Here is a 19,161-nt window from a genome sequence, read left to right on the forward strand (position 1 = left end):
TTCCCCCCAATGAAATGTATTCAAATAAATGGATCAGATTTTTTTCTCTTGATGGATTGTGGTCGTCAAGTCAAATCCATTGGAATGATCGACATGAATATTATGCAAGAGTAAAACGTTTCCCGCCTTCCCCTCGTAAAAACACGTGTCGAGCCGCCGCGCTCCAACGCGGGGGCCCCGTGTTGACCCGAGTCGCATTTTAACGTCCGGCGGGTGTCAATCAAGCTTGCAATCGACGCGGTTATTGGCGTTGTTGTTGTTGCACCAACATGTGGCCGCAATCAGCGCACGCAACCACAATAAACACCAGCAAGCAGCGCTCGCGCACGCTCGCGGCCCTCAGATATGCGAAGCACGCTGGATGTAAATTTGCTGTCATGTTCTCATACGAGGCCCGGCCAGGCCCGTCTCACAAACGACATTTCACGCGGACGCGCATTTATCAATCGTGACGGCTAAATCTCAAGTTCAAGTGGCCGGCATATGGCAGGCCATTCCGAGCATCTCGTGCTAATAATTCACATTTGCGCGGGACAGCCGAGCACATGCTGCTACTTTTTCCTTTTTTCTTTTTTTCTTTTTTCAATTGGCAAAGAAAAGGTCTGAATTTGACAAAAATTGCTTATCTTCCGATCTTTCAATAAACACCAAGAACTGTTAGGTTCTTATCCTGACTGTTTATCTACTACCCCAGTTTTTTTTTTGGGTTCTTTGGCAGGGAACGAGGTCAGCCGGAGTCGAGCGGCTGCTACGGGGCAGCAGAGGCACAATAAGCGCAAAATGGGATGCCGGTACGACTCTGATCTTTTATGATCTTCCACGCAGGAAAACGGGGGATTTCACCCTGGCGGCGGCAAATCCCCAAATTGTCATTGTTTGTCTGCAGACTTTTCAGATCATCTTCGAGATAGATCGTACTTCCATTGAAGCTGCCAAGTAGGAAGTTGGCCTGTGGGAGCGCGGCTGGCTGGACCTCAGACACTAAATGGCGCTCTTTCCAAACAACCCCGAGGCCCTTTGCTTGTCGGACATGTGCTGTTCCTATGAAGGAGTCAACTAAACGTTCCCAGAACCTTGATCTTAGATTGTTGTAGGCGAGCTGCTCTTAAGCTCCTGAAATCCTTTCTTCTTTTTTAGCGTTTCTGGTTACCAGTGCCCAATTTGGTGTTCCAGCATTTGCATGCCACTTGGTTGTATCGAACCCAAAACGCTCCTAGTTCCTATGACACCATTTAATACTTTTCAGAGATTGGAGACTCGACTCGCAATCTAGTCGATGAGACTCGAGTCGAGTCTCCCATCTCTGAAAAGTAGTAAATGGTACCATAGGAAGTAGGGGCGTTTTGCGTACGACGCGACTGGGGTCAAATTGACTGGGTTCGAATTGACTGGGTTCGACTTGACTAGGCTTCGACTGGGGTCGCATTGACTGGACTCGACTCGGGTCACATTGACTGGACTCGCCTGGGGTCGCATTGACTGGACTCGACTGGGGTTGCATTGCATTGACTGGGCTCAACTCGGGTCACATTGACTGGACTCGACTCGGGTCGCATCGCATTGACTGGACTCGACTGGGGTCGCATTGACTGGACTCAACTCGGGTCGCATCGACTGGACTCGACTGGGGTCGCATTGACTGGACTCGACTGGGGTCGCATCGCATTGACTGGACTCGACTCGGGTCGCATTGACTGGACTCGACTGGGGTCACATTGACTGGACTCGACTGGGGTCACATTGACTGGACTCGACTGGGGTCACATTGACTGGACTCGACTGGGGTCGCATTGACTGGACTCGACTGGGGTCGCATCGCATTGACTGGACTCGACTCGGGTCACATTGACTGGACTCGACTGGGGTCACATTGACTGGACTCGACTGGGGTCGCATTGACTGCACTCGACTCGAGTTGAGTCAGACTTAAGTCGCCATTTTTAAGACTTGCTTGCCTAAAACTTATGCAAGACAAACTAACTGATTTGGCATTCATGAGACTCAAATTTTCTTTGAATTTTAGTACATAACATGGCAAGTTTTGCTTGTTTTTGTTAGATAGTGCCATTTGTTTTGTTGTGTTTTCAAAAGAAAATAATTTGTATAATGTGTACAAATTCAAAGATAAGACAACTATGGCAGGTCAAATCCAATAAAGGAAGCCAAGCTAAATTAACTTCAGACATTAGCTAACCAAAACATAAACTAAGCTTCATGTTGTATATGCATTTGTTGTAAATAAGAAGACAAAGGTGATTCTGATTATAAATGTGCTAGTAGTAGTCGTACAGCTAACTAATGCAAGTACAGATACGGTTCCAAAATCCTAGAATTTTGTGGTATTTCATGTTTATCGGGGCTATGGGATCAACTGTTGTGGCTATGTTGCAGAAATGGTACAGTATTTCCTGGCATAAACCGTTTAAAACTAACACCAAAAAGTCAAAACAAGCTGTATTTTCTTACGTATGACATTTTTCAATGGACGATTTAAGGTCAGTGTGACAGATGCTGGTGATTCTCGCATTCCCATAGAACGGCGGATCTCCCGTGATAGCAAACAAGAGGTGCTAATTGCGCATGTAAGTACAAGCAGACAAACGCCAATGCTATGCGTGGTTATTTTCAACTTGTTTTTTTTCCATTACAAGATCAATAAGTCAAGCAAACCGGCATGTGAGAATAATCTAGCCCCCGCGGTGTTTAATTCCGCAAAGGATAATGACAAGCAGAATGTCTGTGCGGCGGCAGCGCGCTGTCAATTGCGAGGCCACCCACGGTGCAGCTTTCCCTTCGCCGACGCAGAAACCTTGCTCGCTTGCACCTTTTCAGCGGGTGTGACGGCACTTTTGGGCCGAAGCCAACGCGTGACAAGACCAGTGCCCTGTTGCCCACCGGTGATGTCAGGATGTGCTACACAGTACATTTTTCTCTAAATTGAGTCTATTTGGTAGACTCTAAATAGAGTCAAATTTACATTTACATTTCAGTTGGAATTTTCGTAACCCCAAAAGACTAAAAATTATGTTTTTGGTCTCCTCTTAACTCATTCACTGCCATTGGCGGTTATAGACGAAAAAAATTCATTTGAACTATTTCTATTAGTTTCCCTTTTTTTTTTCACTTTTGTTAACAAGAGTATGAAAACCTAGATTTTTTTTATTGTACATTTAGAACAGATATAAAATTTGTGATTAATTGATTAATTACAATTAAAAAATTTAATTGTCTGACAACCCTAATTTTCAATAATCTTTTCTTTTTTTCATTAGGGGCATCAGGCGATTATTTTTTTTAATTGTAATTAATCACATGACTTCACTAGTTAACTTGAGATTAATCACAAATTTTACATCTGTTCTAAATGTACAATAAAAAATGTCTAGGTTTTCATACGCTTGTTAACAAAAGTGGAAAAAAATGTGATACTAATAGAAATAGTTCAAATGAAATTCTGACGTCTATAGCCGTCGATGGCAGTGAATGAGTTACTAAGCAAACGGTAGGAGTGGCATAGCTCAGGCGGTAGAGTCTCCCAAGCTGAAGGTTATGAGTTCATTTATCAACACATGTAAAAAAAAAAAAATTGGGGAAAGAAACTAGTAAAATTTTGTCATAATCTCTCCTTGCAAAATTTACTTAGAATTTCTGACTGACAAATCGTTAATATTTATTTTTTCACGTGATAGGAAAGTTCTCTCATATGCACTAAAATACTTTGAGTAAACTTTATTTAGTGAGAGACCAAATACTCAGATTAGAGTAACATTTTACTCTACAGAATTTACAGTGTACAGGCCAGAGTTCGATCCACTAATCGACCAATAAATTTCCCAGGCCGTCCATTTGCATGCCTTTCTGTAGTTCGTCCCTACTCTATAAGCTGAGTGGCCTCTTGAGAACCTAATTGAAGCCTCGCAATGGTCTCACGATGTCAAAACATAAACGGCAAGTGGAAGTGGAGTATCAAGCGATTCATGGACCGTTCAAGCGACGTCAGGTTTTCTTTACTTGGACTGGGGGCTTGCGTTCGAGCCGGCTCCCAAAGTCAGATGTGTGTACGTCTGGCGCCGCACTGTGAACATTTCAAACGCTTTGTGTAACTTGCATCGTTCCGTGTCAGAGGTGTGCCGGTGCAGGCGGCTTACATCTGGTTGCGCAACAGGATGATCGTGCGCAGCCTTTAGCAATTAGCGAGGCAGCTTAAAGGTATGTTTGAAAGCTGCCAGGTCTGCTTTTTAACAACGCCACCTGACTTTTTTACCCTCCGCCGCTAGTGAACTCTGCAAAAGGTTGGACGGAAGGGTGCGTTCGAAATGTTCACGTTGTAATCTTCTTGACTATTGTCAGATTCTTATACAAGCATTGCTCCACTATAAGTAACCCGTTTACTTTGGCAGACATGTTGTTTGTCCTTCAGGGAGAGAACAATGACAGGTTTTAAATTTACGATTGATTTTAAATCCGACACGGGATCGTGCTGGGCGTGATGTTGCGGTTTTATAGTACTGGCAGCGTACGCGGATCATCCACATGCGGTGCAGTAAAGAAAAAAAAAAACAGCACAGGGATGAAACCAGCGACACTGCGGGCGAGACCATTTGGAAGCGGATCTGAGGAGATGATGGATCCTCCGCCTTCATATTTCCTGCTAAAGCTAACGCTGTGCCACAGATGTGCTTCGGCGACGGCCTTAGAGCATCGCAAAGCGAAAACGGCGACTTTTGGAGAACTCTGCTGTGACTGATGGAAACGTCAAGGCCAGAAATACCTGCCATGTCCTGTTTCTCACTCATGAATCATTTCCTCCATAAACAAGCGTTCCGACATCAGGTGTTGTTAGCTTAGCGGATATGAGCAAAATGAGCACATGACTCATGAAAATAAACACGTTTCCAGGCATTTGAGGTATTCGACCCAAACAACTAAATCTGTATTGACACCAGCTCGTGTTTCTTCAAGCGATCTGCAGGATGTAGTCGGCTCTGATTTTGGCTCAAGCCGTAAACATTTCCATGCACAAGCAAACACATAGTTGGAATGTGTGTCACTTCATCACGCTGATGAGATTGGAGAGCTGCTTTGGAATAAAAAGTGGTAGTGAGGGACCTATAACCCGCTTGGACAAATTTTTTTTACGCGCAGTGCTTCCTGCCCTGTAACGGGCTCTTGGTGCCTGGCATGTTTTTCTCCACCGCGCCGGACCCCCCCGGATGCGGTTGTTCGAACCCGAGCCAGCGAGGTAGCCAACCAAAACAGAGCATTTAAAAACGATTTATAAGCTGCAGAAATAATTAGACTTTTAATTCAGGCTTTCCTAAAAATGTGCAGAAAGAAAGAGGAAATGCAGAAATTTACCATTAAATGTCCATTAAATTGCCAAAAATGTTAGAGAATTGAATGAAAAAAAAGAGGCAGAAATCCCCCAAATTACTGTAAAATGCAGATAAAATTACCCATGTCAGATTTTTTTTTTAAAGCAGGACAGACGGTTTAAAAAGTAACTATGAAATCTCCCAAAACAAAATAAATCCCGAAAATAACGATAAAATATCCACAAACTTGCCCCAAAAAAAAAAAAGGTGCATTGTGCCGTTTAAAAACGTAAAGTTTTTTACATCATGCATGCTCCACCAATTCCCAGATGAGTACAAAGAGCCCTGACTGTTTTACTCTGACGACACCTATCAGCTTTCATCTTCCCTTTATAGTTTCTTTAGGGAAGGGGGCGGAGTTTTTCTGACCTCATTTGAAATCGTGTCTTCCTTTGTCAACAGTGGCTGTCACTTTAAGATCGTGCACGTACTCGCATGCGCATGAGCCACATATGCTGCAGTTATGCTTTGGGCCAGGGGTGGCAGTCACGAGTAAAATAAAGTGACAAACTGCATAAAGATCCTTTAAGAAAAGGCAGGAAAGAAAATGTTGAAAAAGAAACCATAAAATGTCTATAAAAAAAAAAGAAGAAATCTTGAAAATTACTATAAAATGTCCACAAAATTGCCCAAAATTTTGCAATAAATTGTCCAATTAAAGAAAGAGGGGCAGAAAATTACCATATGTCCATAAAATTGCCAAAAACGTCAGAAATTTGATAGAAAGACAATAAAGTCTAACTCTTTGACTGCCAAAAACGTTAAATAACGTTTAGTAAAATCCTATGGAGGAGTGCCAAAGACGTTAAAAGACGTTTGTTTCAAAACAGGTGAAACTAACCATTTTCTATTGTTGATTACTGAAAAACAGAATAAGGTAGAAACAAACTTTTTTTTTCTGATGAAAGATGAGAGTCCAATCTTTTTTTGGTAGTATGTGTGTTTCCATAGTCCAAACACATAATTTTCTATGGACCTTGAAAGGTCAAAATGCTTAAAATAGTCTGGCACCCACGGCATCCCTTTTCTGAAAACGTCTGGCAAAGTCAAAGAGCTAAAAATATAAAAGTATGAAAAATTATAACAACAAAAATAATCCTAAATCTACAAAAGGCAGAAGAAAATTAATCTCAAAGTATTGGATGTTGCATATTTTTCTGTTATGGTGCAGCTCTAATTAGCTCTTGGGTACATTAGACTAACATGAGCACACTTTTTTTTTTGCTCATTACAATGTTCAAAGGTTTTTCGGCTCCGGACAGATTTTTTTTCTTTTTGGCCTAAAATAGCTCTCGACAGTAAAGGTTGCTGTAACCTGGCCTATACAAATTTGCATTTTGCAAAGATGTTTCTAATATTTGGTAACCAAACACAGAGCAATAAGAGCAGCCGTTAGCCCAGTTGATAACTCAGTAGTTTATTTTTAACAAAGTAGTCCTAGATAAGAAAAAAACAAACAAACAAAAACAATCTTAAATCAAGTGCACTTCAACCTTTTGCCCTCCCGCCATGTGAGGTGGAATTGACAAACGGAACGACACACTGTAAGGCTTCAGGTGGGCTGTGTCGTTTGGGTCGTCGTCATCATCATCAAAATGGGAAACGGGACAAAGCAGGAGTCAGGCAGTGGGACTCTTTTTGTGCGAAAACCGTTGAACACCACTTGGACTCCACCTGGCCCCGACTCCCACTTTGTTACTCCTTTTCCGGCGCTTGTTTAAAAAGCTCTCAGGTGGGAAAACGTAGCGGGGGGAAAAGGTGAACAAGTTCAAGCCAGATGAGTTTCCATGATGTGCCGAGTATCGGTTGTCGGCCACGCGGGGCTTCCAACAAAAGGAGACTTCAAGCGCAGATGTCCAAATTACACCACGGGAGATTTCACATTTGGACTCCCAAAACTTTTTTTTTTTTTTTTTTTTTAAATCACAGGAGTTTATCTGGGAGTCAAATGAACCTACTTCTCAATGTTTCACAATGTTGTAAACCAGCACTGTGAATCCATTACAATTACGGGTAACGGGCCCGTGATGTCATCGTTTGTCAAAGAAGATTAAGAACTTGTCCAGCGCCTTTCCCACCCCAAACAATTCAACTAAGATCCACTTATTATCCTCCCCGGTAAGCGGTTAACCAAATGTTACTACCGGCCAATATATTAGGCCAGCTTGGACATTGAATGCAGCAATTCACCACTTTAGTGCATGTTACATATTACGTAGTATATATAACGATATACAATTTGACATTCGCAGTTCTGGAACCAACACAGCGGAGCGCGGTCAAAGCTTCCAAAAGGTGACGCTGGCGGCGCATCGCCGCTCAGCAACGCCAATTAGTCGCGATGCTACGAATTTTTACACTTGGAAATGACGGACGGGAAACACGATGAGGTGAGTTAATTAAAAGCAATTACATTGACTGGGCAGCAGGTGGCAGTTTCGATTTTTGTGCTAAAGCATCAAATATATCATAGGTTGACGGATTGTCGCAAAATATGCAACAAATACTCATTTGTGAAGAAAGTCGTGAATACGCCATAGAAAAGATGTAGATTGGTCCATTTTATGATGAGTGCTTTCAAATGTGGGTTGTTGAGAGGATTTACACTAATAACAAAGTTTCAGGATCAACAAAATGCTTTACAGGCAGAGGTGGCAAATCCAGGTCCAGAAAGTAAAAACCCTGCCACAGTTTGTCTTTAGCCTCTGATGCTAGCTAGCTAGCTAGCTAGCAGGTAAACGAGCACCATGGGAGCTAGCTAGCTAGCTAGCACCTGGGGCTAAAGCCAAACTGTGGCAAGGATTTTACTTTCTGGACTTGGATTTGCCACCTCTGATTACAGGTCAACTTAATTTGAACCTTCTCTAAACCCTTGAAAGGAAATGTTCAACTGTTCAATGTTTTTGTATATTTTCCACAACTTGCTACTTCCCAACAAGGAGCTGAAAGGCAAAATTCACAACAGGTGCCTGTGCCTTTTTTCCTCATCTCTGACAAGCGAAGCTAAAGTGGCCAATTCCCTCTGAGGACAGTTTGTTTGAAGTCTCGCATGGTGAGTAGTGTCGATGATTAGCCGAGTCGCATCTTGGTCTCATGATGTCGAAAATGTGAACAGCATGATGAAGAGGTCGCACCGGAAAATGTATCGGGCATATCATGAATCATACGCCTGTTGGGAATTTTGTCATTCCGTTGCTTGTTAGATAGCGGCAAGTCAAACAGTACTGAAGCATTGAATGTTGAACACTTAAAAGAAGGTCAAATTAAGTTCACCTGTTAGGGTTAGAGTGCATTTTAAGTTTATCCTGATATTTCACCTTAAAGCAATATTCAACTTTTGTCGTATTGAATATCTTAAACCTTCAAATTCTTGAGGTTCTGGTTTTGAATCTTCAACCTGCTCCCCACATTGAAAAAGTCTGCAGGTGAGGTTCAGTGAGGACTAAATTGTCTGAGGATGTGAATCGGAGTCAGTTGACCCAAATGAGATCAAGCTTGATAAGAAAAACGATGTATAGAAGGGATGGATTTTGCGTCGAGAACCACAAAGACTCAAAAGAGTTAGTAGTAAACCGCTGGCTTCCGGGTATTGGTTGCGCCAGCAGCTTTGTGTGACTCAAAGGAAGTGATCTTGTTTCCGCGTAACTTTTTGTGTGGTCTCCGGGTTGTGATGAGGTGAAAAACACGACGTGACACATTTTTGACAAAGATCTCAGCTTTTTAACCGAGTGCACCTGATGGTTGTTGCCAAACACTTTGGACTAACACAACCAGCGACATGTTGGCCAAAGGACAAACTGGGGATGGGGGGGTTAGAATCGGGGGGGGGGGGGGGGGGCGTCTTGCAACTTCCCCCTTGATAAGAACTGACTTGCCGACGCATATTGAGACGTCAGCAAACGGCGCTGCGATGCATCTGGCAGCGTTTAGTCATGTCTGCGTCAGACGGGGGCCAAGTCTTTGCTGCTGGAACACATTTTGGTTGGACGTCTACCAAACAACCACTGCAGTCCTACAACATCTCAATGGGGGCTTGCTTTCTGGAACATAATGGAAGGACGCCCCCTAGTGGAGGCTCCGTATACTGCTAGAACTTGAAACCCAAACCCTTTCTTTCTGGGCAAGTTGGCGCATCAAGGGCGTGACAGACTTGGATGCGATGACATCAGCACAATCCCAGACTGCCACCTGTGTCGCAATGTAGACGCACAATTCATGATCGCGGATCACGCGATTGTGGTCACAGTAAAGTCCATGCACATCATATTCGAATATTAATTAATATACTGTAGTACATGTAAATGGGCGACGTTTTGAGATTGATTAGTCGTACAGACGGGTGATATTTAACACACAATGACGATATACCTACACGTTGGATACATTGCTCATACATTCATATATGTCAACACGTACAGTAAATACGTATATACAGTACGCACAGTACATGTATATATTCATATGCATATATTTATACATATAGCAAAGGAGGAATAAATAGTGAGTTGAGATGTGCGACACATTCGGCATTGTTGACAGTGTTAAATAACTGACAGCTGGCCTTACATTCTATATATACTGTATATAATATCGGAGTATTGACATATATTGCAATGTTTTACTGCACACACAAAAAAAAGAGAAGTGCATGGTATGGGATGTGCGAACTGGCAGTGGCTACAATGACTTGCATCACTTTTATCCCATGATGCATTTGGAGAGCGTCAAACGGAGAGAGGCCTCTGGTCGGTTTTTAGGAGGCGCTATGCTAACGCGTTAGCACGGTTGGTTAAAAAAAAAACTGCTGTGGAAATCACGGAATGCTTCTATGTAACGTTACAACGCATCGTGACCGGCCGTTTATTTGACTTTTAGGTTTCCGACGTTCGTGGCAGTGAAACCTCTCGGAATGATTGTGCTGTGGTCTTTTTTACGTTAGGAATCGTGGGAGTACGGAGCGTCGGAATGCTTGAAGTAGCTCGGTTCTATGAGCTCTAGCTCTGTGGCGTGATCGGTGAGTTTACAGCAGCGATTCGAAGGTAAACATGGACGTGTGCGTGCGCGGAATGATTAAAAAAAAGCATGTTCCAGAATACCCCTCAGACGGGCGCTGGTTTGTGGGAGGAGTCCTGGAGAGCAGCGGGGAAACCAGTGAAAGGCATGATGGGAGGTCGTTTTCATTTGGTCTTTAGTTTGCCCACCTCGCCATTCAGCCTGCCCTCGCGGGCCAGCTTCTCGTTGAGTTGGCACAGCAGGCGCAGGAAGCCGTCGTTGGGGCCGATCTCCCTCTTTTGCCGTACGGTGGCCACCGCCTGCCGGGCGTCCATTTTGTGGCGCAGCATGAGGTAAGCCACCACCATGGTGGGCGAGCGGCTGTAGCCTTCCCTGCAGTGCACGTACACCTTCCCTGTGAGACACAACAGGATGAGTTCAACGCAGGCCCAGTGCATTTTGGGTATTGGAGTCTAAAGTTGCTATCATGGATTTTTAAGCAATCGTTTTTATTGGGTTTTTACTAGGGGTGTCAAAATTTGCGCGTTCATTTTGAGTTAATTTAAAGTTACTTAACGGCACTATTTTTTTGAATGTGCGATTAATGACCGCCCCTTACTTGGAAAGCCTGCACTGGTGGAATTCCAGTCACAACGCAGCAGACACGTCCACTTCAAAATTTACCAGTAATAATAATGCATACATTTGTGAAGAATGGGGTCAAGTTGTATATTACAATTTTAAAAACGTGCGGAATTTCACAAGTTACTTCATGTTAAAGATTAGATGGCTCTTAATATGAAATTAAAAATGCCCTGAGCTGTCACCAATGTCTTACAAATGCAATTATGCCATCTCGTGGCAGAAAAATGACCTCAACACAAATCAATATCACTCGTTTTTTACAGTACAGTACATCTTTTTAATTTTAACTCAATTTTATGAATTACGAAATTACTGTATCAATGACTAAAAGATTCAGCCATATTTCTATTAGTTTATCATTTTTTCTACTTTTATGTTAACAAGAGTATGAATTTTTTTTTTTTTTTTTTTTAGTATTTTATTGTACATTTGGAACAGATATAACATTTGCGATTAATTGTGAGTTAACTAGTGAAGTAATGCAATTAAAATTTTAATCGCCTGACACCCCTAGTTTTTAATTTTCAGGATCATAGTTTCTGATATGTTAATAGTTTAAACCAGGGGTGTCAAACATAAAGCACGTGGGTCAAAAGTGGCCCACCAGGGACTCCAATCTGGCCCGCGACGAGAGATCACTGCAGGGTGCACTGACGACCACTTAAATGACATTCTGAAATTTGGCTGTCGGGATTTGATGCAAAAAAAAAAAAAAAACGCTAATTTTTGTTGCAATGTGATAATAAATAATATTTTCAGTATGTACTTATAATTATTCACACACAAAAAAACAGGAAATATTGCCGTATTCTTTTGTATAAATGGTAACTCCATCCATTTTCAACAGCATTTATCATGAGCTGGAAAACATTTTGGACCAATTAAGTGAAATTAAACAATTTCCAAAAACTGGTCAAAACACAATTTAGCTTCTTCCTTTACATCTAGTTTCAGACATCATCTCCAAGGCGAATAAAAAGGTCAGCAGTGTTGTGCATGGGCAGGTGGAAAGAAAATGAGTCCTCGTCTACAAGGAGACGCCGTCTGCACTGCAGCAACGGTGATGCAAGCCGCTCATTAAAATCCACCAACCTTCGACCTTTGAAAACTGGCTCGCAAACAACGCTCGCAAAAAAAATGAGCCGATAATGTCGCGCGCAGCAAAATCCGACACTGCGGCAAAACACGCCGGATCTTGGCTCCGAATATTCAAGTGGGTGCGCTTTTTTTGTTTCACGGAACGCTGATGAAGCACCTTTTATATCTAATATTTCATGTAAAAGATATGAAGAGTAGAACAACGCGCTCTACAAGTGCTTTTGCTCATATCACAGGGACGTGATCTGATATTGGAATATGGAGCAGGACTCTGGCGTGAGTCGGAATTAGCCACAGATGATTGGCTTTGACAGCACAATGCATCACATCAATTCATTCAATAAATGTCTGGTGGAGAAAACTTTATTGAAAGAGAAAAGTCTCTATTTTTTTTTTTTTTTATTCTACAAACTTGAGGATACTGACATGGAACGCACAAGTTGGAAGTTGACCCGCAAAAGTTCACCTTTGCCGTTGTTGTGCGCGAGGGCCTTGTCGATAAAGCCGGCGCCCTCCTCGAAGAAGGCACTGAGGTCAAACTGCTCCGTGTCGTTGGCCTTGATGCCGTGGTAGACGATGCCTGTGCCGGCGTAGAAATCGGCGCTGGTGTTGACGTGCATGAAGGAGGTGCCCTCCGCCATGTTGAGCACGTGCGTCACGCCCAGCTTCTGCAGGCGCATTGCATTCTGGGCCACGAACCTGCAGAGGAAGGAGACAAGTGTTCATCCCCCCTGCTGAACATAAAGCGCTGGAACAGCACACTTGGGGGGGGGCGGGGGGGGCTAGGATGATTGATGTGTAGATAAACATCACACTGCAGCGATATATATATATATTTAAAAAAAAAAAAAGCATGTCAGCACAGTGTGTTTCAAAGTGATATATACGCTGCATCTTTCATATTAAAAAAAAAAAACCAGCTCAGGGAACATTTTGCTGCTTCAAAGAAGATTTTTTTTTTTTTAGCTGAGGCTGGCCTGTTTCTACAGTATCTGTTGTTGAGGGAATACAAAATAATTAAGCCTCAATATTGCTTTTCCTTGATTTAGTGTTAAAATTAGTATGTCATGAGCAATTATGAGGGGTGTGGATTCTCTTGACAGTAGTAAAGCCCGCTCCATCACAAATTCTAGGTTCATGGTCTCACCATTTTGTGATTTTTTTTTTTCAACAGTTCATAACTATTTTTGTTCTGCTTCCCACTTATTTTAGCTGTAATTCCACTGTTGACCACTAGATGGTGGCACATTATTTTGTTTGACGCTAAATTTGGCTAAAGAAGACCAAGCATATCAGGTCGCCCTAGTTTTTGCTGAAGATTACTGAATGTCAATTCCCTTCAATCCTGCTTTTTACGCCTACAGCAAGTAATGGCTAAAAGGTTCAATTTATAATGTACATCTTTGGGTATGATAATTATGTACTGTATATTGTGAGACGATAAACCAAGTTTCTTAGTTTGGGGAGGGAATAAATACAAAATCACTGTCTTTGCTATTTCTCTGTAAATGTGTTTAAATGCTTTATTTAATAATAATAAAATTTAGAGCCATAAATGCTATTGAAACATGACTAGGGAATATTTAGCATATTTTATCATGAATTTCAACGTAACGTAATCCCAGTGACGGAGAGGGGATTATTGTATTTGTATAAACAGAATGGACCCAAATTCATCAGTACATCGATGCAGATCTGTTACCACCACCACCACAGTAAGGAATTTTAATTTCTGAATTAACTTCCCATTCAATTTGTCTTCTTTTTTTGAGGTTGCTCAACCTCTAACACCCACCGCGTCTAAAAGCAGTTTGGAGATAATTGCACTGTCTCTGATTCAAACTATGGATTGAGACCTCAAGTGGGTCAACTCCTCGGGGAGCCTCTCAGAGAACGTAATGAACATTTTCCAAGGACTGAACCACCTTGTCTGCTCCCGGTGTAAGCTTCATGCGAAGAGGGCAACGCAAACAACAGCTTTCATCCAATTACGGGTGCACCGAAGCAGACTCGTCAGCACAAAAAGGTCCGCGGGGTCCCCGAGGGGGTCGCAAACTTTGAAATCGCCAATCAATACCACCGCACGATCTTTTCCTCCTGTTGGACACGCCCACTTGAACGGCGCACTAATTACACAAGGCAGATTAGTGTTTGTAGGCTTGTCGACATCACTTGTATCCGGGCTTGACTGGCACGTTTCTATTGATCTTGTTGTAGCAGTGATCCATTAAAGCGCATGCAGAGCATCCCTCTTCCTGTCTCGACGGCGAGCCGAGCCAAAAAAATGGAGAGCAGCGGGATGCTAAGCGCCATGCCTTCTTCTCGAGTGTCAGTTCGCTTTTTCCTTGACAACAGCGCCATGATAATCGTGGGTCAATAAAATAATACACACGTGAGTTATGCGATGCGTCAAAGGGTTTATACAGAAGATGACAAGGGCTGGCATTTTTTTTGTTGCAAGTTCGGGTCTGTAAGTGAGGGTCAGTCACTAAACAGTTTAGTCGCGATCGTCCATTTCCGTCCAGTTCAGGTGCATCGCTCGGTGTGTTGGCTGGCTTCAACCAGGAAACGACTGAGTATGAGCTGTGAGACGTAAATCCCCGTAGACACGTTTCATTGGAAAGCAGGTAGCTGCTGGACAGCCAACAAGCTCAGATTTATGTTTCTCTCTCCAGTTTCATCTGCTACGATTCCCACAAATGACTACATCCACATGATCCTTTGTGTTTCAGCAGAGACGCATGCTTGGATGCTGGTGCTTTTCTTTTTTTTTGGGTGGGGGGGCAAGTTCATAGCGGACAGTGTTGCCAATTTAGCAATATTTTACTAAATTAAAGAGGCTTTTCAGTAAATTTTGGAACAGTTCTAAATGTTAATTCTAGGAAGGCACAACAAATACAATTACAACGCCACCCCTCCAAAAAAAATATTTCTAAAAATAAATATATATTTTAAATGACTTCTATTCTACTATATGACATATATATATATATATATATATATATATATATATATGACTTTTATAAGAAATCTGACTGAAAAGAAAAAATATTCCCCCCTTGAAAAATTGGACTTTTTAAATTAAAAACGACTTTTCATAAGTAAATTCAACTTTTTCCGCTCCAAAAAAAAATTGGACTTTTTAAATTAAAAACGACTTTTCATAAGTAAATTAAACTTTTTCCGCTCAAAAAGATGCAGCTTTATTTCCTCTAAATTTAATGTTTCTGATTTTTTTTTTTTTAAATCCTTACATTTTTTTTTCTATCAAAAAAATCCAACTGTAAAATAAAAAAATAAAAAAATAGACTTACTGTGTGCTTTTATGTTTGGAATGCCCCTGTAAAATTGTGTCTTTCATGGTGGGTTTGCAGACAAAAGTGCATTTTTCGAAATGATGCCCCTTTCTACCGCACTCATCCACTATCGGCGGCGCCAGAAATGCCTCCAAAAAAACAGGTGGTTGCATTTCATGAATGAACACAAAGACAGACTAAAATAAAATGTTACTCTTAATTTAACTCCAGGAAACGCAGCTGTTTTGTAATGCTGAAGCAGGAAAGGTTAACAACTGAAGCAGGTTTAAAGAATGAATGTGTACAACAAAAACACCATCATGGAAATTTTGTAATGATCAAAAATGTTGGCACAATTAGTATTCTCTTTGCCATCGTATGAATTGTAATTTTGTTTGCATGACCTCAAATGCATCAAAACTACATGAAATATGTCAATAAAAAGGAGCAAGGTACCTTTTCAATACTTTTAGTTTTCTCGCCGTGCCTGATAAAAATATTGTAATACTGCATGCAACATGCAAATCATAAAAATAACAGAGGGGATTCCACTGTGTGTCATATCTAAAAATAGAGACCGAAAACCCGTTTTCAACCAATCCGAGCACATTTTTCTGAGACAGACCTGAATTGTGTGATCACTCAAAAATGGTGTCACGAGTAATGGCGGAAGCGGATCCATTGTCACATAACTATATAATCTTATTTTTCTTTTACGATAGGTTGATATTTTGCAGCCCCCTACCATAACCTGACATCAACATTTTTGTGTAGCCCCCACCTATTTTTCCCTCTGTGTCGTTGCTCTGAGTGTTTTGTGTATATGTGTGTGTTTAATCTAATCACTTACGAGCTACGATAACTCAGGCTCATGACGGCTTTCGGCAAAACGTAATTCTGAAGTGGCTCCAAGTGAAAGGAAAATATATTATGGCACCCTGTCCAAGTCGTGGCTTTTTTCTTTTTAAAACCTTCTGAAAAGAGAAAGGTTGACGATGAGACCAGTCAATTTCAAGAAAAACGGGAGACTGTTCTAAACTGTTGTTAATAAACATTCAGAAGAATAGATTAATTGTACTTTTATCGAATACTTGAAGACCATATTTTGGGGGTGGGGGGGGATACTTGATGCATATAAACTTTTTAAGATCCCTGTTGTAGACCTGTCTAGGTCTCGGATTATGCAATTTCAGGTTAGGCTCAGTCAAGGTTTCTGAATGAGGTATATGCTTAGGTTTAAGGTTCGGTGCAGTTCTATTTGGTCGGTGTGTATGAAAGCATCCAAGCCCTAGGACATACACACCTGTTTTAAAACACATTTCTTTAATTTGTGCGTTGTCGTGACGTTGATACACAACACCCACATGAGAGGGCGCCCCAAAGGTGTGTCGGTAACAAAAAAAAGACAACAACAGGCGGTCGCTACTCGCTGGCTGGCAGGCAGCAAAACAAAGAGGAAAAAGGAGACAAACACTCACGCATTGCCAATGTATATCCTGGGGAAGACCTCGTTGAAGTGCTGCGTCGGTAGACTGTAGAAGCCGCTGCCGTTCGACAGGAGCTCGTTCAGTTGCTGGACGGTCACCTCGCCGCCCTGAGTCGACGCCGCCACCGATACAACCGCTGGGACCTCTGCCGCCGCCGCCGCGGGCTGCTTGGCGGGACTGTGGTGTTTTTTCATGACGCCACAAAATAATGAAGGTCAGACTGAAGTCGTCGGGGAAGCGGCGAACCTTTTACTGTCGTTTAAGCTCATCTTCATATCGCCGCACGTGAGTCGCGCGCGCGCTGTCTGGTCTAGTGGGTGTCTGACAAGAGATGACGTCAAGTTGTAAGGAATCACATTGACTACTTCCTGTTTGAATACTCAATATAAAAGTCTCAGGAGAATAGTCATGGTTAAAATAAACTGTTTTTGCTGAACCTCAAACATAATTTACATTGTTTGAATTATGTATAAAATATATACCTTTGAGTAACGGGATCCATCATATTGCAGTACAGTACATCACGCTGACACAATTTTTTATTTTGAAGTCAAGCTTGGTTATTTTTCGGTACTGTGTCGCTTTCTAGCAGACACGCCCCACCGGTGAACGCACGCCCGTCTGTGTTCCACGCCCGACGACGGCCACACTTTGCTGTCAGTGCGGCTTCGCGAGGTAAAAATCGTTATATGAACGCATTGGGAATGCAGCGAGTAAATGCAAACGCACAATGGGAGGATAAATTAGCTCACGCGTGCTAACAAGACGTACTTGTATTAACCCTGTCCTCCTCTAGATGTCGCCATTTGCTCTTTTGTGGTTGTAGACTGGATGACGTCACTTTGTGTAGCCAAAATAAAAACACGTCTCCAGTTCGTAACAAATTATTTTATTTTGGAGCTTCTTTAACCCCTGGGCGTTATTTGACCATTTTTTGGCTTTTTGTTGGTTCTGACCAAGCCATTTCAAAATAAAATAACACCCAGGGGTTAAACTCACAAAATGGCTAAGTAACGTGTCTTTAACAAATTCTTGGTTGAATTAGGCTCCCTAAATCCATAGCCTGAGCTTAAAATTAAATATGAAATGTAAACTAGTTTGCATGTTCTTTGAATATTCGATGTGTCTTATTTACCATTTTGTATTTATTTATTCGTTTATTCTTTAATGTACATTACTTTTTAGTTCATTGCCGTTATGACAAGCACTGCTGTTATGAAGCCAGCCACAGAGGGGCGCCAACGTTCCATTGAAGCTGCACACATCAGTGGTGACGGTGCATGTAGATATAGCAGGCATGACGTGACCATTTTTTCCCGGTGCACTGAGCAGTGTATATAAATAAATAAGTTATCAATAATTGCCGCATTTAATCACGATGTCAGAATGGTTACATGCATCAAATGTTATAGAATCTGGGCTGGTCACTAGCCAATTCCAAGGCAATTGAAAACAAACAAACAACGGAACTGGTTGCCAGCCAATGTCAGGGCACAATGGAGGAGTCACCAGCCATTTATCTTACAAAACCACACTGATAAACAAGATGGGGTTCTATCAATTTTGGATTATGTATGCAATCATTTATCTTAAACGGTTTGCAACTTGCACAACTCATTGTTTCAAGTCTTTTCTCTTGTTGTTTTTTTAAAATTGAGCTTTGATAAACAACTGCTGTGTAAATGAGGCCACTTCACTCAAATAAGCAAGCCAGTTATCATTTTTATGTTTCCATGGAAAATGTGGGGAGATGCAAACCAGCACCATGGCAACAACTGAGTAGACGGACAACATGTCCAATTGGATGTTATAATTTCATTCAGCTGACATTATACGTTTCAGCATCACAATAATATCCGTGAGGTCTTGTAATGCCTCACAAATTGCAGAAACACTCCAGTAAAGTAGGATCAAAATGCATTACTGATAAATTATAGGCAGGGGGGGGGGGTTTAATGACATCCCGCATCCCTTGTGGCTGAGGATAACACTAAGCATTGATTTACAAGTAGTAGCTTTTTTATTGACAGTTTCCCTCCTCATCCCGCATCCACGCCGCTTAATTGGATCGGGACCACCTGAGTCCGTCTGCAAATCAGCTGGCGGTGACATGTGGGGGGGGGGGAGTTCCACCAAATGTGAGCCGCCTCGATCCCCATTTTGAGATTTCTTCATAGGGAAATAGCCGTATAAAAACTGGAAGGTTGGCTAGCTTAAATAGCGCAAACGGTACAGAAAAGATCTGAATTCAAAGCGATGTCACGATCC

General features: G+C 42.0%; 1 protein-coding gene across 4 annotated transcripts in view; it reads right to left on the bottom strand.

Annotated features, from left to right (window-relative positions):
- The window catches only part of dusp3a (dual specificity phosphatase 3a), a 39,752-nt gene extending 22,539 nt beyond the window's left edge, over positions 1–17,213 (bottom strand). For 3 of the 4 annotated variants that reach the window (XR_013289269.1, XR_013289270.1, XM_077551391.1), the window contains exons 1-3: positions 16,885–17,213; positions 12,577–12,809; positions 10,577–10,782 (exon numbers count right to left, since the gene is read on the bottom strand). Coding sequence is in view for 2 of the 4 variants with exons in the window: in XM_077551391.1 (XP_077407517.1) it covers positions 10,577–10,782; positions 12,577–12,809; positions 16,885–17,087 (642 nt within the window). In the remaining 2 variants the exon portion in view is untranslated. Of the gene's footprint in view, positions 1–8,175; positions 10,783–12,576; positions 12,810–16,884 lie in introns of those variants that run through there. The other variant, XM_077551390.1, reaches the window with a different exon arrangement.
- Positions 17,214–19,161: the final 1,948 nt, after the last annotated feature.

The sequence above is a fragment of the Vanacampus margaritifer genome, chromosome 18, assembly GCF_051991255.1.
Source record: "Vanacampus margaritifer isolate UIUO_Vmar chromosome 18, RoL_Vmar_1.0, whole genome shotgun sequence".
NCBI lineage: Eukaryota > Metazoa > Chordata > Actinopteri > Syngnathiformes > Syngnathidae > Vanacampus > Vanacampus margaritifer.